This window comes from Pangasianodon hypophthalmus, chromosome 2 (assembly GCF_027358585.1).
Source record: "Pangasianodon hypophthalmus isolate fPanHyp1 chromosome 2, fPanHyp1.pri, whole genome shotgun sequence".
Lineage (NCBI taxonomy): Eukaryota > Metazoa > Chordata > Actinopteri > Siluriformes > Pangasiidae > Pangasianodon > Pangasianodon hypophthalmus.
In genome coordinates this window covers 3,996,883-4,018,919 of record NC_069711.1, presented here as the reverse complement: position 1 = coordinate 4,018,919, position 22,037 = coordinate 3,996,883, and the positions used below count along the sequence as shown (strand labels likewise).

At 39.5% G+C, this 22,037-nt stretch overlaps 2 protein-coding genes across 5 annotated transcripts in view; one reads left to right on the top strand and one right to left on the bottom strand.

The window, feature by feature from the left end:
• Nucleotides 1-7,418: 7,418 nt before the first annotated feature.
• On the top strand, nt 7,419-11,371 carry cldn10d (claudin 10d). 2 transcript variants are annotated; one of them, XM_026945607.3, is made up of 6 exons: nt 7,419-7,828; nt 8,629-8,766; nt 9,012-9,173; nt 9,251-9,332; nt 9,659-9,766; nt 9,911-11,371. In XM_026945607.3, exons 1-6 carry the CDS (start codon nt 7,600-7,602, stop codon nt 10,146-10,148), a joined length of 957 nt encoding a protein of 318 aa, XP_026801408.2. In that variant the 5' UTR covers nt 7,419-7,599; the 3' UTR covers nt 10,149-11,371. The 2 variants fall into 2 exon arrangements, with proteins under 2 accessions (XP_026801408.2, XP_026801409.2); XM_026945608.3 differs by lacking the exon at nt 8,629-8,766.
• dzip1 (DAZ interacting zinc finger protein 1) overlaps nt 10,222-22,037 on the bottom strand; it is a 30,421-nt gene continuing 18,605 nt past the window's right edge. For 2 of the 3 annotated variants that reach the window (XM_026945604.3, XM_053227713.1), the window contains 7 exons: nt 20,493-20,644; nt 20,179-20,365; nt 18,561-18,723; nt 18,100-18,416; nt 14,926-15,059; nt 14,047-14,215; nt 10,222-11,502 (listed from right to left, as the gene is read on the bottom strand). In XM_026945604.3, coding sequence (XP_026801405.3) covers nt 11,426-11,502; nt 14,047-14,215; nt 14,926-15,059; nt 18,100-18,416; nt 18,561-18,723; nt 20,179-20,365; nt 20,493-20,644 — 1,199 coding nt within the window. In that variant the 3' untranslated portion in view covers nt 10,222-11,425. Of the gene's footprint in view, nt 11,503-14,046; nt 14,216-14,925; nt 15,060-18,082; nt 18,417-18,560; nt 18,724-20,178; nt 20,366-20,492; nt 20,645-22,037 lie in introns of those variants that run through there. The other variant, XM_053227715.1, reaches the window with a different exon arrangement.

The following is a 22,037-nucleotide window of genomic DNA, read 5'->3' as shown; positions in this document are numbered from 1 at the left end:
TAATTTTAGTAAAATGTTGCCAACCTGTGAGATATAAGGTAAACTGCTTAAATCAAGAAGCATAAGAATACTGAGAAACCTAGAATCTGCAGCCAAAAGGAAATCATTCCCAGCTCTGACGAGCACGGGTTCAGTGCTCTGGAATGGCTTGAATCCAGATCGGAAGGGCTCAAACAGATTATTTAAGGTAAGATCTGTCTGAACCTGGGATTCAACCACACTTTTCATTAGTTTCTCATAAAAGTGAGATTAGATATTGGCCTATAGTTGATTTGCTCTGTTGATCCTAGACCTGGCTTTTTCAAAATGGGGGTAACAGCTGCCATTTTTAGATCTGCTGGCACAATTCCCGGAGCTAAGCTACTGTTTAGTAAGCAAGAAACAGGGACTGCAATATCTGACAGACAGTGAGAAGTGATGATGTATTAGCTTTCATGAGTAACTAGAAAAGAAGTGTGGGAAGGTAGGTGTTTGTAGATAGAGTCAATTTTATCTTGAAAGAAGTGTGGAAATGAGTTGCACAGTTCCACAGAGCCAGACGCAACAGCTACAGGAAAGAGGTGAGTTATTTTATTAATGGTAGTGAAGAGTTCTTGTGCTGTGCGCTATTGCTAATGAGGTAGTCGTAGGAAAAGTGAGCTGCATTAAGTGCAACACGGTATCTTAATAAATGGTCACTGTAGGCTAATACCATGGTTAGGAATAATTTTACCCAGAGGTAGTATATACAGAGAAAAATGCAGTGAGCCTAAAACAGAACCTTGTGGAACACCAGTCAAATAAGACCTGAGCCAGGAGTGTGTCGTTCCCTTAACTCCAAAAACATTTTTTTGTCTAATAAGGAGAATAATATGATCAATGGTTTTAAAAGCTGCATTAAGGTCAAGCAACACAAGCAAGGAGACACAATTCTGATCAGAGGCCAGTAATAGGCCATTTACCACTTTAACCCGCGCTGTCTCAGTGCTACGATGAGGCCTAAATCCTGACTGATAGATTTCATAAATGTTATTCTCATGTAGGTATAAACTGCTGTGCTACATTTTCTAGGATCTTGGAGATAAAGGGGAGCTTTGATATTGGCCTATAGTTGGACAGTTGACAGGGGTTGAGGTGACATTTTTTAATCAGGAGTTTGATAACTGCTAATTTAAAGGATTTAGGTACATGACCAGTGCTCAGGGAAGAATTGATTATTTGTAATAGAGGTTTGATTGCTTCCGGTAGTATCTGTTTGAACAAAAGTTTAGGTAAGGGATCTAGAACACAAGTTGAGGATTTTGATGAGGAAATTAGGTTAATTAGTTCAGTGTGCCAGGGAACACGACAGTGTGCTCCCAGTGCCGGCCCCAAGCCCGGCTAAAAATTGGGGAGGGTTTTGTCAGGAGGGACATCCAACGTAAAATAAAAACCCCCTTTACTGAGAATATTGATATGAAGCTTCCAGCCACTTCCCGATTAAAACTCTTGGAAAAGCTCATAGACATATCATCTATAATGGCAGTCTGAGAGCTCATTTTCTAGAAGTCCTGTTGGAAGATTCTGGTGCCGTATGTATAAAGCCGCTCAGAGTAAAATTTTTGTCTTAAGTGTCAAAGTTCTAAGAATGACATAATTTTACTCTTATTCCTAGACTTAAGAATAAGTGTGATTCATAAAGGTTCCTAAGTGCTAAGACTAGGTCTCAGCTCCTAAATTATTTAAGAGAGCTGGAGAGGTCTCTTAACTTAGTTAGGAGTAACAACATGGCAGCAGAGAGGCGGAGACCGCGCACTTTCCAACAACGAAAGAATGTGTTGGAATTATATGATGACAGGGAGTTGATAAAACGATACAGGCTTGATCGTCAAGGTATTCTTTTTAATAACTTCTCCCACGCTACGAAACAATGCAGCTGCAGAAATGAAAGTCATAATGACTCTGCGTTTTTTGGTGACTGGAAAAATGCAGCAATGCACCGGTGATGACTTGGGCCCATCACAGTCCACAGTCAGCAGGAGCTTAAATAGTACTATTATGGCACTAACCACACCAAATATAGTAAGGCAGTTCATTGGCTTCCCAACTGACCCTCAAACTATAGAGCAAATGTAAGCGGCTTTTATGCGGATTGCGAGCTTCCCTGGAGTTGTTGGAGCCATCGACGGCACTCAGGTTCGCATCATTGCTCCAACAGTAAATGAGGAGACATACATAAATAGAAAAGGATTCCACAGCATCAGTGTTCAAGTTGTGTTTGATGCCAGTTACAAGATCCTGGATCTTGTGCCAAAATGGCCAGGGTCAACACATGATGCTCGAGTTCTTTCCCAGAGTGGCCTCACAGGGCTATTCGAACAAAATTATGTTCACCCTGGATGTCATCTGCTGGGTGACTCGGGATACCCTTTAAAACGCTGGCTTCTCACTCCTTACAGAAGACCACAGGGAGAACAGCAGCTTAATTATAACAGATACTGTACTGGACTGAACTGTAGATAAGATACCAATTTAGTTCAATGAGTGCATTCTTTTTGTATTAAATGACTGTTTCCATGAGCAGCTGAGTTCTTGTCAAATAGGTGGAGGCCCTCCATGTAATCCTCTATCTGAGATTGCTGAGATAGTAGAGGAGATATTGGGAATGGCCAATCCTTCCATTTGTGGCATTGCAGATGCTCCAGACCCTGCACTGCTCAAACTGAAGGAGTTACAGAGATGGTAAGAAGAAAATGATACGTGTAATACTGTGTTAGCCTTGACATTAGTTACTTTAATCTATGGACTTGGAAAAAAAATACACATCGGATTCAGTAAACGTTTGCACTCTTTAATATTTCCTGCATGTGAATGTAGTGTGGATGATGCTGGAGCCGGTCCTTCCGAAGCATCTTCTCCTGTATCATCTCAGGACATCTCCCCGTGTCCTCCAGATGAGCCTTCTCCCTCACAAGACACAGGGTTTGCACAGAATGCAGCCCCTGAGGATGACGAGTGTCTTAAAAGAAAAAAGCTCAGTAAATAAAGGTGCTGGAAATTCAAAATGAATACTACACAGTAAAACTGGAAAGATTAAAGAATAGTCAATGATTGTACATATGTTTTTTGCAAATAAAATGGTGTGATGACAAATTTGTGTGTTGTTACTTATTGTCTACAAATTTTACTTACCCAAAATGTAAGTTAGCAAAGCAGTCCCTTATTGACTCGCTCCCTGAAATGCTTTGTAATGTGTGGTCAGTGGTATTGTCATCATTCTCATCATAATCATGATCACTGTCATCATCATCATGATCATCATCATCATCAGTAAGCAGTGGGAGGTTACGTGCTTTGCAAATATTGCGCAAAATGCCACAAGCCACACAAAAAAGGGTATAATAAGGCTGAAATAAAATGTACCAGTGGCTCGCATGCTTTCTTTGTATGCTGCAATTTCCTTGCGTGCCGTTGCCAAAACATTGTACCACCTTTTCTCACAATCCTCTGCTGAACGTCTTGTCTGAGAAAATGCTGCATTTACACTCACTGCAATGTGTTGCCATGCATTTTTTTTTGTCCTTACTTGTTAAATTTGGACTGAATTTTCCTCTTATCACCTCCTTCCATTTAAGGACTGACTGCACTAGAAGAAGATTTTCTTCTTTGGACCAGTTTTTTTGGTTTTTATTTAAAATTCATTTTTAATGGTTTGCAACTTTCTAGTCTTTCCTTTATATACACGTGAGTGCAATTTAGAATGCTGTGATTCATCAGCTTAATTAATTAAATAGCATCACATTTGTCCATTTAATTAATGTGTTGAAACTCATAATTAAAATTGTACAAAATTGTGTAAAATAAATGCATGCACTTATTTGTAATATCTTTGCACATTATGCTAAATTAATTTAAATAAATAAATAAATACATTTAAATATTAAAGTAATTGTAATGTCTTAAACCATGAATGAATGATGTCATGCTGCTATGACTTCACCCTTGCAGGCTCACTATTGGCTGATTCAGAGGTCAAGGGCGGCCATTTTGGGTTGACATCATTGTAGTCCTTAGTGTCACCTCAGTCAACACTTAAGAATCAGCATTGGACTTTACTGAAAGTTGCTTTTAGCTTCTTTATAAAAGTCTCCTACTCTTAGAAAAGTCCTACTTTTTACTAAGAATTTTTTGACACTTAAGTCAAAGCTTAAGACTATTCTTAAGAGCATTTCTGAGAGGTTTTATACATACAGGCCCTGAATGAAGAAAAGTATGATCTCAGTGATTTTGATCATGGCATGGATGTTGGTACCAGACGGGCTGGTTTGAGTATTTCCGAAACTGCTGATCTCTTGGGATTTTCACACGGAACAGTCTCTAGAGTTTACACAGAATGGTGCGAAATCAGGTTAATCAGGCTAATATCAGGGTTTCCGTTAGACGGTAAATACCGGTATTTGACTGGCAAAAACTTTGCGTGACCAGCATATTAAGATCCTGCCGGATACACTGTCTGGTAAAAAAAAAAATCACTTAAAAGACATACAAATTTCAAAATAAATAAAGTACATATAATTTTTAATGTAAATACATAGCTGCTAGCCTGAGAGTGTACTTTATTAACAAAAAACAACCACCGAACATATCCAGTGTCAGATGTCTCACTGCCTCATTCATCCAAAGTTTTTTTTTTTCCCAAGACAGTAGACGTCACTGTCAGCATTTTCTAAATATATGACATCTGTAACATCCCCTTTCCTTTAGCTATTGTTTACATGTTTACCGCTAGACTATCACGTGCCTGCATCAAATCTCAAACATAATGCAACCGTGAACAACATAAGTGCGTTTGAAATACGCTGTAACTTGACTTTTAGTATAACCTTTTCTGTACCAACAGAGATAGTGACCTTTGATAAACAAAAAATCCTTGGCAAAAACTTGGCAAGGTACGTGACAAACCCTACGAATCATTGCACAGCTTTCGTATCTGTGGGTGTAGGCATCTCCAAGTTTGCCTGTGTTTTCTCTGGATCAATCCTTAGCCCTTCTGTGGACAGCGTTTGGCCATGGAAATGTACTGCACTGAGCTTGAACTGCAGTTTCGCTTGCTCAGTCTTAGCTTTAAGGCTCTGCACCTCTTCATAAGGGTATGCAGGTTATTGTCATCGTTCCGCACAGCTTGTGTCTTTCTCGCCACCGCTTACTATCAGTATGTTGTCAGGATTTGGTTCAGTGCCTGTCAGACCTACCAGCAACTCGTGTTGTTTGTCCGGGTAGATTTCCGGACTCCAAACCGGAGCTATAGCCATCTCATTTGGCCCCATGGAGTCCAGAAAGTTCTCAGACGACTGCTCTCATCATTGAGCTTGTGACTTGCATAGTGCTTGGTTTAGGGGCTCCAGGGCAACGCAAATTCGAATTTTGTCTGTCTTCACCACTGTCACCATATTGCTTAACCATGCCGTTGGCTCAGTCAATTCTGTGATGTTGCTGGCCCTGATATGTCTGTCTTAGGGTTGTCACGATACCTTAAACATATCTTACGATACTATACCAGCTGAAGTATCACGATAACAAGTAGTATCACGATACCATGCAATATTGTGTTAATTCATAATTCAAATCTACAAGAAATTCAAGTCTACAGAAATACATAGATATAAATGAAAACAGACAAACCAAAATTTCCTCTGAATACTTTATTAATGAGAACGAATAATTGGCTATTGGAAAAACTCAAGAATAATCATACAATTGGCAAGCAACGAATTCAATGTGCCACGTCATCTATTGTTCCCTAGAGCAATGAAATCATGCAAATGTAAATTGTCCTCAGAGTAATAAGAACGAACAGAACATTAGAAATAAATAACTGAACTTGGAAAGGAACTCCAAAAAAAACCATAACATTTGAAACGTTAATTCGCTTACTATCAAACATGGCTAATTTTATTATTTACACGCAGCAGTAAGCGTAACGTTAGTTCGTTTACTATTAAACAGGAAATCTTTAAAGATTAAGGTAAAGAATTTAGGTTAAATTAAGTGTCACTAACCTTTGTGTATTCTACAAAAGCAGTGAGATGTGTCGTTTTAGCGAAAATAGTATTAACTGCCGCACATACAACATTACTTACGGTACTAATGTATTGACGATACAACCGTTTAAAAAATTAGATTAGCATCACGAGTATTTTGAAGCGTTTGTATCGCGATAATGCCGTGCAACCCTACTGTAGTTGCCTCTAATTCTTCCTTCACTGTGGCTTTCAGGGCCAATGGAACATTGTGTGGTGCAGATTGCACAGGTAACACATCAGGGTCCAAAGTGTACATCACCTGACACCGATTCATTTGAATTGTGAAAGACATTTAATCCTTTAGCTCCCAATAATCACATGATGACACTTCTTCCTTTAGTCTTGTTACAAATCTATTGATAAGTTCATCTGGTTCTTGTTTACAGTACCCATATTCCTCTCATATATCGCATTTCTTGCAGGCTTGAAATATTCCCCCAGAGCATCCAGTATTGCTACCGAGTCGTTCTGACGCCATGTTTCAGATTATACTTTATTTAAAAAATCCAACCAAGCACAAGCAGTGTCAGATGTCTCACTGCCTCGTACATCCGGGTTTCTTTCCCAAGACAGTAGACGTCACTATCTGTACCACTAGCCTCTAATTCATATGGCCACTGCTGTGGAATCACTGTTTCCTAGTCATCATTCAAAGAACAAGGCAGGAATTAAAATGGGATTCATGTAGTTTGCTAAATGGTTCCCAGTTCTCTTTAATATTCATTTTTAAATGAGGAAATTAGACAGCTAGCAAAGTACACATCATAGCTAAACAAGGCCTACGCCAACGGACATGGGAATTTGTATGCGCTGGTTGAACGGACAATGGCAAAACAGTTGACTCTTAAAAGTTTCTTGCTAAAAGCAAGCGATTCTGATCAGCCTAATCGAGACAGTGAGGAAAATGTTGAGGTCATGGAGGCATGATCCTAGTCTAGCTGCACAGAAGCAGAAATGTTGTACATTTGAGAATATGCATTGCTTGGGTGATTCTTTAAATACATTTCAATCCAATTAAAACAATGTAAATAAATAAATAAAATGTTATTAACATAAGAATTGTACTCATTTGTGAGTACACTGTGACTAGCACCATAAAAATCCCTAGTGGAAACATCATATAACATATATATAACTCTTCTTAGAGGGCACTGGGACACCTAACGGTGCCGCACGGTCAACCGACACGTTGGTTCCCTGGGAAAAAAATAAGGTAATCTTGGCCCCCGACCCCTATGATATTCTATACCATAGGGGTAACGTCCTTCTGTCATAGTAAACAAGTGGTAATTAGAGAAACTGCCCTCATCAGAAAGTCAGTTTTGGGTAGATATGAGTATCTGCTTGCTATGCAATACCACAGACAATTTCCAGTTTCGGGCTTCAGCATGCATAACAACCTAAGGGAGGTTGTCTTTCAGAGCCAGACGCCTCAGTGTTCTTTTCTCTTTCAATATAATCCTTTCTGGCAATTCATGTACAGCTTTGTTTGATCAACTTAAGCAGGATATTCCCTTCTCTTGGAGTCTCTCTTAGACTGTAGTATGAAGCCAGCAAAATGAATCGCACGGCTATGATGTATTTAGAAATTGGCTGCTTTTTGTGTTGCATTTGTGGATGGATTCTGATCTGTTCTACTCTGCCTACCGAGTACTGGAATTTCTCTGAGGTAGGTGATGCTGTACTCACCACGGTCAACTACTACTCCAACCTGTGGATGGATTGTGTATCTGACACCACTGGTGTTTCTGACTGCAAGTACTATCCTTCCTTGATGGCCCTTCCAGGTAAAGACCTGCATAATGCTTGAATTCTCACAATAAATTATATTAGCATCTTATTCAGATGAAGTCCTAAAATAATATACAGTCTGGTCCATAAATATTTGGAGATTGATAAAGGTATTGTTATTTTAGCTGTCTATCACAGTATATTGGGGTTTAAATAATTAATAAAAATTAAATAATAAATAAGTAAAGTCTTTCAGCTTTAATTTACAGGTATTTAAATCCTCATAAGGTGAACAGTGTAGGAATTACAGCACTTTTTATACGTGGTCTTCCCCTTTTTAAATGACAAAAAGTAATTGGACAAACTAATATAATCGTAAATTAAATTGTCATTTTTAATACTTGGTTGCAAATCCTGATGTCTGGAACCAGCAGGCATCACCAGATGTTGGGTTTCTTTCCTGGTGCTGCTCTGCCAGACCTTAACTGAATATGTCTTCAGTTCCTGCTATATGAACTTCAGAATTCATCCTGCTGCTTTTGGCAGCAGTAACATCATCAAAAAATACAAGGGAACCAGTTCCACTGGCAGCCATAAGATGAGGTGGTATGCTTTGGATCATACACAGTTCCTTCCCTTCTCCATAATCTTCTCTTCCCATCATTCTGGTACAAGTTGTCTCTTTGTCTCATCTGTCCATAGGATGTTGGTCCAGAACTGTTTTTTTTTTTTAAATGTTTTTGACAAACTCTTAGGGTCTTCCTGTCGTTGAGGCTTACCAATGGTTTACATCTTGTGGTAAACCCTCTGTATTTATTCTGGTGAAGTCTTCTCTTGATTGTTGAATTTAACACAGATATCCCTAGATCATGGAAGGTGTTCTTGATCTGGCCATCTGTTTTCCTTCACCGTGGAAAGACTTATTCTGTCATCCACCACAGTTGTTTTCTGTGGTCTTCTGGGCCTTTTGGTGTTCCTGAGCTTACCAGTAAAGGTAAGAAGGTGGCCACTGTTTTTTTGTATTTTTGCTGTCTGTCTTGTCCAATTACTTTCGGTCTCTTAAAAATTTAAGAAATTAAAGCTGCAATTCTGCACTTTGAGCTCATATTCATTATACTGTGGTAGACAGCTAAAATAAGTTTCAGTGTACAAATATTTATGGACCTGACTATATTTGGAATGTTATAATAGTTGTATTTTGTGGATTTTTTTTGCTTAAGCCCTGCACCCTTTCTTCAGTTTTCTTGCATGTCACACGTGCCCTGGCCATTGTCTCTGTAATTCTGGGATTTTGGGGGTCCGTGCTCACCTTGATTGGAATGAAGTGCACGAAGATTGGGGGTTCTGAACTTGTTAATACAAGAATAACATTAGCAGCTGCGTTTACCTATATGGCATCAGGTAGGACATCATATTTAATATTAGATATAGCTCTATCCTGTCTACGAATACACTGATGCAAAAACGTTTTATCACAGGACTCTGTGGTATGGCAGTGTACTCCATGTGGGGAAACAGAATACGGGCAGAATTTGTGGATGTCAACTACAAGCCACAGAAGTAAGTGATTGCAAAAACTTGTAAATTGTTTCAGGATATTGTAATTAGTGGTTGATAAATTGATCAGCCAGGTCAATTAATTAGTTTGATCTCGAGCATTTTATGGTAATCAGCATTAGCTGATCAGCCTGCAAGCAGGGTTGGTTAATTAAAAAGTGCTTGAGCACCCTCTTTTGTCTGCCCCAGCAATCACATACCGCCTTCAAAGGCAATGAAACCCCTCAGAGAAAGCACTGGCATTGGCGTTCTCAGAGAACAAATGATAATGGTTTTGCACAAAGTGTGTGAGCACTCTTCTCAGACTTAATATTTTGTTCTTTTTTCAGATTTGAACTTGGTGCAGCATTATTCATAGGATGGGGAGGTTCCAGTTTGGTTATATGTGGAAGTGCAGTTTTGTGTTATTTCTCTGGGAGAGAGAGATTTAGCTCAGGGTAAGGTTAATAGACAATAAACTGAATACTACCAGTATTTCACAGAAAATAATAGAATACTAACAAAACAGATATTTTCGGTGAATCTGACCATTTACCATGATAAAAAGAATCCATAATGCCACTCTTCAATTCTCTCTTCAGGTCAAATGACACACTGGTTCAGGCAGATGCTTACACGAGAGCTCGATCGAGAGGGACATATGTGACTGCTCGAACCAGAGGAACCTATACGTTGCCTGCCTACTCCAAGGCCAATACAGCAATCATGCCCCCCTTATTCCAATCAGGCAGAGAGAGCAAGGGAACCAGAAAAACACAAAGGACATATACAGCCCGAAGGACAGCAGCGTCCATGCCGCTCATGGATTCTTATGTGTGAAGCCCGTGTTTTGGAAACAATATATTGAGTGGATCTGACTTAGGAGCTCTTTCATCAAGAACAGATACCCAGGAAAAGATAACCAGGGATGAAATTTAATTATGTGAATTTATAGTACACTCCAAAAAAAGGTATTTTTATAAAAGCATGCACATTCTCTGAAAAGGTAGTAATCAGTCCATTCAGAATAATAATAAAAAAAAAAACCTTTGTGTAGCTCACTCCTTACAATGGATGGATGGATGGATAATAGATTTTTTACAATTTACAAAAATGTATTCACCAGTTTAACAGTAGGTGTGCCTTAATGGTACCACTTACAGCATATGTAAGATACATGATGTGTAAATCTCTCCTTAAAGGGGGATCCCTCTCTTTTTCCCCAGACCAACATCACTTTTAGTTACCCTTACAAGACTTCTTCAAATTTCTGTTAATCAGTTAATCAATAGCTATTCTGTTAACAGCTATTGTAACTAAAGAACTATTATGCATTATCTTTTTTTTTGTTTTTAACAATGATTCATTTTATCATTACATGTATGTTGCCAAAGAGCAACAAGGTACAATAAAGGAACATAACCCATTCAGAGGAAATTCTTATATGACCGACAGTCATAGTAGATGACAGTCACAGTCTTTGTAAAGAAAAAAATTATTTTTTTGAACATATTAGTTCATGCAGCATTGATAATAATGGTAATAGCAGTATCTTTTCTTTTAAAAAAATGCACATGGAGCAAACAAAAAATATAACTGTGGGTCAAACTTTTTGCGAGAACAGTGGGGGATTAGTCAGAATTCCTTTTGGGAGTGAATGGGGGGGAAAAAACAGTTCCACGCACACCTCAGATACACAGATATGCATAGTCTTAGAAACAAAAAAGTAAAGCACAATTTAACAAAACTGTACTGTTTACACACTTTTTTCCATGATAAAAAAAAAATCCATGAAAATTTACTATAAATTCACATAAGGTTTAAAATTTATGTAAAATTTTTAACACTATATATCAACGACATTGTGAAGTACAAAGAAAAGACTATATTGCTTTTGTGGTCCCTGAATAGTTTTGAACTTCACCACATGTACTAAGGATCTTGAGTATTATTACAGTTACTTGAATATTTATGTGTACGACTTGCAGCATATTAGCGCAAACATCTCTGAACATGTTCCATCAGCAGCATTCAAAATAAAGAAATCTGTTTAGTCCATTTTATTCTGTGTGTTGTTTTTTTGGATTATTATTGCTTATTGCTAAATGCTATTATATTTATGTGCCATCTGAGTCATCCCAGTCACTAACTGTCACAATACTGCTCTTCAGAGTGCTGCCAGTATCTTTCAGACCTGAAAAACACACAAACACATTCAAATATACATAAACACAAACAGAATGCATTAAAACTAATAGTTTCATGTGAGGGGTTATGAGTACTCTCTACAGTTGATTGGCAGAAGTGGAGATCAAAAAAGCCCCAAAGACAACAAAGCAATAAAATTTGTCTACATATATATATATATATATATATATATATATATATAAAGTAAATAATGTTGATTATCTCGTTACAATGGTACCTATCAATAGGTGGGATATATTAGGCAGCAAGGGGTAGTATTGGGGGGTATTGGGTACCTTAGTACCTCCCAAAAGTGGTCCCACAGAAGATTTACTGTAGCACAAATTGCTGAAAAAAGTTAATGCTGGCTATGATAGAAAAGTGTCAGAACACACAGTGCACCTACAATGGGCACATGAGCATCAGAACTGGACCATGGACCATGGAAGAAGGCGGCCTGGTCTGATGAATCACATTTTCTTTTACATCAAGTGGATGGCCAGGTGCGTGTACATCACTTGCCTGGGAAATGCACTAGAATGCACTATGGGAAGAAGGTAAGCTGGTGGAGGCAGTGTGATGCTCTGGGCAATGTTCTGCTGGTAAACCGTGGGTCCTGGCATTCAGGTGGATGTTACTTTGACACGTACCACCTACCTAAACACTGTTGCAGATCAAGTACACTCCTTCATGGCAACGGTATTCCCTAATGGCAGTGGCCTCATTCAGCAGGATAATGCGCCCTGCCACACTGAGATGGTTTGAGGAACATGACAAAGAGTTCAAGGTGTTGACTTGGCCTCGAAATTCCCCAGATCTCAATCCGTGGAATGTGCTGGACAAACAAGTCTGATCCATGGAGGCCCCACCTTGCAACTTAGAGGACTTAAAGGATCTGCTGCTAACGTCTTGGTGCCAGAAACAACAGCACACCTTTAGAGGTCTTGCCTCGTATATAAGCTCTAGAATGCTAACAAACTCCAGATATACGTCACATCAACAACAAGAATCTTTGACCGGTCATCTTGTTGCTGGCCTTCTTTCTTCATTCTTTGGACTTTTTGTTTTTAACACTGTATTAATCTCTGCCAGAGCCATCCCATTCTCACCTGTACACTACCTGCCTGAGCCTTCTACCTCCCTGCACCTTTTCTCATTTGCAGCGAATGAGCTGTTGCGTTGCTAATTACTGCGCGGGTTGTTTACTGGCTTCCGCTCACTCACTGGTGAGGTAGGATAATTTGTTCATGGCTAACATGGTGAACATAATAATAATGCTTTATCAATGGTTCAATCAATGGCACACCTGTACACCTACATATTCATGCAATTGTCTAATCAGCCAATTGTGTGGCAGCAGTGCAATGCATAAAAATGCAGATACGGGACAGCAGCTTCGGGTAACGTTCACATCAACAATCAGAATGGCTGAAAAAAATGTGATCTCACTGATTTTGACCATGGCATGATTGTTGGTGCCAGACGGGCTGGTTTGAGTATTTCTATAACAGCTGATCTCCCGGGATTTTCATGCACAACAGTCTCTAGAGTTTATGCAGAATGGTGCAATAAAGAAAAAACATCCAGTGAGTAGCAATTTTGCGGATGGAAATGCCTTGTTGTTGAGGTCCATGGAGAATGGCCAGACTGGTTCGAGGTAACGGAAAGGCTACAGTAACTCAGATAACCACTCAGATCACCACTACAAATGTGGTGAGCAGAAAAGCACCTCAGAATGCACAACACGTCAAACCTTGAGGCAGATGGGCTACAACAGCAGAAGACCATGTCGGGTTCCACTTCTATCAGCCAAGAAAAGAAAGTTGAAGCTGTAGTGGGCGCAGGCCCACCAAAACTGGACAGTTGAAGACTGAAAAAATGTAGCCTGGTCTGATGAATCTTGATTTCTGCTGAGGCACACAGGTGGCAGGGTCAGAATTTGGCACCAATAGCATGAATCCATGGACCTAACCTGCATTGTGTCAACAGTCCAGGCTGGTGGAGGTGGTATAGTGGTGTGGGGAATGTTTTCTTGGCACATTTTGGGCCCATTAATACCAATCAATCATCAATTGAATGCCATATCCTATTTCAGTATTGTTGTTGACCATGTGCATCCGTTCATGGCCACAATTTACCCATCTTCTAATGGTTACTTCCAGCATGACAATGCACCGTGTCAGAAAGCAAAAGTCTCAAAAGCAAAAGTCTCAAACTGGTTTCACAAACATGAGTTCAATGTTCTTCAGTGGCCTTCCCAGTCACTGGATCTGAATCCAATAGAACAGCTTTGGGATGAAAGTGCACCTGAAAAATCTGCAGGAATTACATGATGCAATCATGTCAACATGGACCAGAATCTCAGAGGAATGTTTCCAACATCTTGAGGAATCCATGCCATGAAGAATTGAGGCTGTTTTTGAGAAAGTGAGGCCTTACAGTGATTTAGAATTCCACATTGTGACAGTGCAATTATTTATGTTTTGCTTAAAAAAATGACTGAATTGGTCATATTTTTGCAATTATTTAATATGTTATAAGCTCTACATACCTGGCTCTTGTCCTTTGCCAGTAAAAGTTCCCCACACACTAGTGCTGGTGTCAAGACTCTTGTCTATGCTGTTCTTTACAGGGGCAGAACCGGATTTGTGTGCAGGAGGGACATCCTCTAGAGAGGAAATATCCCAGTCATCGTCGTTATCGTCTGCGAAATCAGTGTGCTGTAACACATGAAGTAACAAAGTTTTGCCCCATAGAACCACATATTAAAATATCCTGCACAATCTATGCGTCATCTTTTGCATAAGCAAATGTATGATTCATGAAATTTCCATGAAATGACATTTCCAGTACACCTCTTCCAAAACTACACATAACCATCAGTGTTTCATTAAAAGTCAGAACTCCTTTTGCTTCCCCCACACAAAAATGATACGTCTGCAAAAACAGATACCTGCATACGCTGATTTCAGATTAGACCAGATTGTCATGCTGCAATATTTTTGGCAAAATTAATAATATTTTTCATCAGTGGAAAGGTTTTCTTAAGACATTTTGGAAAATACTGTGAAACATATCTCAAACAACAAGATAAAGCAGAACTGTTTTGCTGTAATGCAACTATTCTGAACAGGGAATTTAAGCCTACTCAAAGTTACAGCTAGAAAAAGAAACAGGTAAATTACTGAGGTATTTCACCCTAAAACAACAAAATCAGCCTCAGTAACTAGAAGCCCAGACTAAAATAAAGATGATGGTAATTTTCTTGAACAGACTGTCTCTGTTGTTGCAATTCTTACAGTTCCAGCCCAAACCTGTTCCGATGAAAGCACTGGAATTTACTGATACCTTTGCATTAAAAGTACAGCAAAATAATGAGTTTTTGTAGCTCTAATTACAGAGTTTGGTGCTGTAACCTAACAGGTCTTACTTTAATCTCCCACACTGCATCATTTGTGTTAGTGACTCCAGTAGGTTTATCTGGGATGGCAACTCCTGCTGTTCTTTTATGCCCTTGGTCTGCAGGCTGCTTCTCCAGATTATTGCTTAGTGCCTTCACATAACCTGTGGAGAGATAAACACTGGATCAGACACATATATATTTCAGCATCTGTGTCCCTCAACTCAGTCTTAATGAGGAATTTATTGAATTTTGTATTACAAAGTTCCAGAAATTAGTTGTTTTGACATTTGCTTTAAGCCAGATGAGAATACTATACGGTGCTGTAGCCATTTGCCAGATATGATTATAAAAGGAATAAGGTATCTGCAAGGCCAACATGGTAATGTTTTTAAAGAACTCCACACTCTTAAGAGCGTAATGATTTGAAAGCTGCACTCTTAAGAGCGTAATGATTTAGCACTCTGCACTGTTACAGCAGGATTTAGAATTCTGCACTCAGTGGGATGAGGAAATATGCAAAATAAAATCATGATTGTTTTCCTGAGCTGTACAATTAAATTGTACAATGCTGATCTATTATTTAAAAAAAAAAAAAGCAAACAAACAGTGGATTAGGATGTGGCCTCAGCATGTATTACTTTGCTGAGAAAACCTGTATGGAAAATGGACTTCTGGTCTAGACTGCTTGCATGTGTTTGGATCCACCTGCTGTCAGTCACTTTACAGACACTCTATGGACCGTAGACCGCACTGTAGGTCCTGGCGTTGGAGCTTCCTGAACATGTGTGGGAATCATTCAAATGTCAAACCCATCTAACCATTAGAGACCTAATCTTGGAAAAAAAGACTAAACTTACCTATTGCAACTTTAAGACATATTATACAGTCAAACAATCTTTCCATATTTTAATAACGGTACATAAAATACCTTCATGGCAGTTCCACTGAAAATGATTAAAATGTACTAAACATGTTAATAATAGGGGAAAATTATAAATTGTGATCTATTTCTCTCCAGTAAACTCCAGCAAGCTACTTCACCGGCTCTCACCTCGATATCTCTGTGCTTATAGTGTAGCTATCTGGCTATCTAGCTTTCAATCAGAAACAGGAAAAATGCAGAATCTCAAATGGTTAATCCTGTTTATCACAGCAGTTTATCACCAATAAATAAGTTTATCACCAATAAACTGTGACTAAAGGAATGCATTCATTAAAAAAAAACATATTATAATCAGAATAATAAATGTTGCTAAATAATAGTGCATAGTTTCTGTTAGCCCTTCATTTTTCTAGAAACAACCTGTTCTATTCTTAGAGCATAAGCTCTTGGTGTTAGTTGATAGAATATGTTAAATAAGTATTAAAAACAACAACAAAAAAATAAAATCAGACTATGATTACAGCCCTTAGATCTCACAAAAATGCTGATGTGGCCAAGCAGAATTTGAGTTTGACACCCTTGGTCTAGAGTTAACTAGTATCTAGTTCAGTTGTTTTTATTTTATTGTTTATAAAACTGTCCAAGATCATGGACTATTAATTCTGCTCATTTTCCTTAGCACTGTTTTCTGACTCGCTCATTAGGGATAAATTTAAATTTTATATCCAGATTTCTGTAAAGCTGTTTTGTGACAGTGTCCACTGTATAAAAAAAAAAAACAAAAACAAAAAACAAACAAAAAAAACTATATAAATAAAATTTAACTGAATTGAAAATCTGGCCCCATCCCAATGCAGCATGGTGATGTAGCTTACAGCAGGTTATGGTCTCTGAACTGCTGGATGTCTGGATGGTACTCTAAAAATAATCTGGGCTTTACTGACAATTGGAGAAGATTTAAGGGAAAGTATCCATCCCTGCTCTCATTTCTTATAGCGTAGCTCAGTTTTAGAACAGGCCGAGTTAATTGGTGACAATCCAGAGCCTGGGGCAGGCAACAGACCAACAGTCACACCGTTTCAATCTAGAAATTCAGTTGGATTTCCAATTGAAAATTTGAAAATCCAACTGAAAATTGGTGGGATGACTTAAAAAACTCAGCACAGTCGCCTTCAAAAGAGATTGTGAAAGAGCCAATAGCAACTGACCTAAGAGAGTGGAACAGTAGGTCAAAGATGTAGAACATTGTTAGAGTGTTTTGTTACTCTTTAGAGACTGTTAATGGACAGAGAGCCAGTGCAACAATGCCAGAACCAGGGTTTTTCATTTTCAATGCGAGTTGCCAACAGAGCTTGTCAATATGAAGATATAATATCGATAAATTATGTCAATGCTCTCTTCTGAGATATCGTGGATATCTGTATTTTGCTATCAGTTAAAAACTGATTAAAATGAACTGATGTTAAATTTGTACTGTACTGTTCTTTAAAATAGTAAAATGTTAAAATATTAATCTCAGTTTTCCATTTTGCTGGTTGCGCCTTTATGTTGTGATGCATATCAATGAAATATGGTGTCATGCTGTTATATTTGTGTCATATATTCAACCCTTAAGTTGCCAACCCACATTAAAATGAAGCAGTGAAACCATCTGTGATGCAAATGGGGCAGAGAGAGCATGGTGAAAAACCTGAGAACAATTAAGAACAAATCGATGTGAGTGAATACATGTCAATTCAACAGTGATCTGATTCAGCTATTCAAGCTGAAATAATATAAACAAATATTATATAATATAATGCATTGAAAGTATTTTATACTCTAAAATTTCTCAGGAATATTTATTCATTACTGATGTCATTCTCTGTAATAAACTTCAGCTTCTCTATGCAAATTCTGTGTCATTAGAATTGCAAAATACTTACGAATTTCCTGTATACTCTTTCACATAGTGCAGATATCACATTTCTGATTCTGTTCACGAAAGCTAAGTAGCTGCTGTCAGTGTCGTGGACTCAACTTCACAAATTTGCTGACTTTCAACTAGACTTGACATAATCAAAGAAGACTTGTGATTCGACTTTGATATCAATGACTTGTGACTTCGTTTGGACTTGACCCCTTGAATCAGACCCCAGGAATCTTCCCCTTGGTAGTGTGAGTAATTATTATTTAAGTAGTTGGTTGGTGTTTCTTCTATTTTCCTGATTCAAAAATGAACATGGTGGCCTTGCCGTGGTTTATTACTTTGATATTACAAAAAGCCAAATTATTTTAGAGCTCTAATCTTTCAGAACTCACTGAAACAAGTTTCTTACTGCATGAAGTCTTTGGAACATTTCCATTCTGGTCTGTGTGCTTCTGCAGTTGATCTAAGGAAATCTCCTCCATCTCGCTGCCTTCTGTCCACTCACTCTCGCTTTCCTGCACGGTCACTTCCATCTTGCTAAACACTGGGGCCTGGTGAGATCCAGAGCTCTGTGCTGCTTTCTGAAATGAGGCTAGAGCTGGGGGAGCAGTGTGCTGCTGAACTCCTGGGGAGTGGCTTTTCACTGTGGCTTTCTGTGCCTGAGGAGAGTCTTTGGTAGATTCCTCTTCTTCTGAGGAGTCTTCATCTTGACTGAATCGAGGGACTCTGTTGATGCAAAGGAAACAGTGGATAAAATGGTAATATTTTATGTTTTAGTGTTCTTTTTAGACTTGATTTGTGAGTTATATATTATCTTTCTGACAACTACCTCAGAAGAAAGTCATGCATACATATGCCGAGTCTGCTTACTTGTGAGGGGCCATTGGCGTGGAGGTTGTGGGACGAGTGGAAGTGTTGTTTTGATGAGCTGGCTGCGGTGTGTACTGCCGTCTGGCCAGAGGGCCTGACGCTACTTTGGTGACTGTAACAGGAAGACTGTTGGACCGTGGCCTGGACTGAGGTAGCGTTCGAACTGAAAACAAAACAAATCTAAGTCAGTACTTAAAACCAGAGTGAATAAAAGCTGTTTCCTTGAACTGTGCTAAAACTGACAATACAGTACATTGTGGGTTAAGACGCACAATTTGTCATTTGTTAATGGGCAGTCAATATTGGTCTTAATATGGTATTACTTTTGGAGATGGCTGCAATATGCAAAAATAACACAGTAACAAATCACAAAAATTTTACTGGCTGCTATGAGCAAATCTCAAATGTTCACAACAAATAAATACACCGATATCAGTACATCAATATACAATGTACAATGTAGGAACTAGATCAGAGTTCTTCAATCTTATCCACAATGGGCCGGTGTGGCTGCAGGCTCTCATTACAGCCAAGGCGCACTTGATAGTTGATGGAAGACCAACCAGGAGTCACGCCAGATTACGCAAGTGAAATCAGGTGTGGCTCCTGCTCAGTGGGAATGAAAGCCTGCAATTACACCGGCCCTTTGTGGATAAGATTGAAGACCCCTGACCTGGATGAACATAACTTTGTCTTATTTTGTCTTTTGTCCTGCATGTCCAAGCAGTGATGTTGTGCTTCATGTCCACTCGAATGGTGTAGGACGATGACTGTAGGGTGCACATCTGTATTGGTGCACATTTCTACATTTGTATGACCTTTTTGAGAGCATGATAGAACACTGGGATACATTAAATCACAGGACCTCAATCCTATAGAAAATGTGTATGATTATTTAGAACAGCAGGTGAAGTACCAAAGTAGCTCCCAACAAACTCTAGCTGAAATGAACCCCTGTGGCTAAAATTGACAAGCATTCTTAGCTGGCAGGATTGGCAATATTATAGAAGTAAGCAGAGGTGTAACCAAGTACTGGGGAAAAAAAATGTGATTTCACCTGCTGTAACTGAGTTTTATATACACACCGATCAGCCATAACATTAAAACCACTTGCCGGTTGATGTGAATAACACTGATTATCTCGTTACAATGGCACCTCCCAAGGGGTGGGATATAAGTGAACAGTCAGTTCAGTCAGTTCTCAAAGTTGATGTATTGGAAGCAGGAAAAATGGGCAAGCATAAACATCTGAGCGACTTTGACAAGAGCCAAATTGGCTAGACGACTGGGTCAGAGCATCTCCTACACGGCAGGTCTTGTCAGGTGTTCCTGGTAGGCAGTGCTTAGTACCTACTGCTAAGTGTCTAAAAGCCGTGCTCATAAAATTTGTGGTTAAATAAAAGTGTGGCTAGACTAACCGTGGTTCCAGGAAGAGCGGCTGTCTTAACTACAGTCTTTTTTCTCCTAGTCAGCTTTATATCTGTCAGCTTTATATTAGTCAGCTTTATATCTGACCACATGCTCTCACCTTTATGAAAGTAAAAACCACCTAACCACCACACTTCACACAGTGTAAAGCTCACTTCATAGATGAATATTAAAAATGCAGAATGCTTACCGTGTCCTGATTGTTTGGGCTTGGCAACTGGACGTGTGCTCCGTTCCTTAACTCTTCTGTCTAGATTTTGGCTGAGATCTATCTGCATCTTACGGTACTCAGTACATTCCCTCTGCCTCTGCTGCCTCTCAGAGACCACACGAGCCAAGGCGCTATCAAATGTTGTCTTAGAGAGCCCACGAACAGCCTGAAGTAAGACCATAAACATAAGCAGAACTGTCATGCTTCATGGCTTACACATTTGTAGTAAAACACCAGAATGAAGATTTGGACTAGTAGTGTCCATATGTATGCTAGAGTAACAGAAGTCTTACAGGCTCAATGCCTAATTGTAACAGCTTGTCATGGAGGCTTTGCTGCACAGCCAAGTGCATGTCCCTTTTGAGGCTGGGGTTCTTCAGTAGCTCTTTCACTTTCTGCTGCCTTGACTGGCTCTCAGCAGGGCCCTCTGAGAAGCTTGATGAATCTGGGCAGAAAAACCAATGAACTGTCAAATTAAATAACTTCATTGTCACTTCCATAACCACAACCACAGGTGTACAGGTGGTGAAAATCTTGGTTGCATTCTCCTAAGCTGTGCTGTACACAAGTATACAGACCACAATATACACAGTAAAAACCTGTACAGTATGTACAGTATTCACATAATACAATATACACAGTATACATGCAGAACACATACAGGTGAGCAGCACAGTATGCAGAAATGCAAATGGAATGTCAAGGAGTACAGAATAATGAAGATATTGAAATGCAGCACTATCAGAGTCTGATATCAGTCTATCTATCAGGTCAGAGTCCAGTGTAAATGTAAATGATAACGTGCAGTGCATGGAAGGTAGAGTGGGTTGTGCTTGTGGTGGTGTTATTAGTTAGAGTTCAACAGTCTAATGGCCTGCAAGAAGCAGCTGTCCTGCAGCCTGCTGGTGCGGGATCTGATGCTGTGATATCGTCTGCCTAATGGTAGCAGCAAGAGCAGTCCATGGCTTGGGTGGCTGGAGTCTCTGATGATCCTACGTGCTTTCCTCACACACTGTCTGGTGTAGATGTCTTGGAGGGAAGGAAGCACTCCTCCGACAATGTGCTGGGCTATCTGCAACACTCTCTGCAGCGCTTTGCAGTTGAGGGCGGAGCTGGAGGTGATACCAGGAGGTGATGCAGCCAGTCAGGATGCTCTCCACTGTGCAGGTGTAGAATGATTTGAGGATGTTGGGGCTCATACTGAACTTCGTCAGCCATCCGAGGAAGAAGAGGTGCTGGTGAGCTTTCTTCACCACAGCCTCAGTCTGAGTGGACCATGTGAGTTCCTCAGTGATATGAACACCAAGGAACTTGAAGCTGCTGACTCACTCCACTGGTGTCCCGTCAATGGTGATGGGGGTGTGCTCCCTGTCCTGTCTCCTAAAGTCCACTACAAGTTCCTTGGTCTTATTGATGTTGAGCGAGAGGTTGTTTTCCTGGCACCAGTGTGTCAGAGTATGCACCTCTTCTCTGTAGGCTGAAGCACCATTGAGTCCTAGCACTGTTGAGTTATCTGAAAATTTGACGATGACATTGGAGCTGTGAGTGGTCACACAGTTGTAGGTGTATAAGGAGTACAGGATAGGGCTGAGAACACAGCCCTGTAGGACTCCAGTGTTGAGGGTCAGCAGGGAGGAGATGTTGCTGCCAATTGATGCAGTGGTCATTAATGCAAGACCAAATTTAACAAGTGCATCTGTCACAGGAAAAGTTTTTCTCCTTGTATTTCTTCTAACAGATGCAAAGGAAGCGATTTCCAAAGAAAGATTTCCTCAAACATGCTCAAACAGCTCAAAAGTTACACAGGCAAAGAGTCAGAATTCTGCTTCTCAGGGAGT

Bases quoted from the DNA above. Each gene is read 5' to 3' on its own strand.
- cldn10d (XM_026945607.3), top strand. From the start codon at position 7,600: ATGAATCGCACGGCTATGATGTATTTAGAAATTGGCTGCTTTTTGTGT. The intron at 9,174-9,250 runs GTAGGACATCAT...GTTTTATCACAG, and splicing joins GTTTACCTATATGGCATCAG to GACTCTGTGGTATGGCAGTG. The intron at 9,333-9,658 runs GTAAGTGATTGC...TTCTTTTTTCAG, and splicing joins GTCAACTACAAGCCACAGAA to ATTTGAACTTGGTGCAGCAT.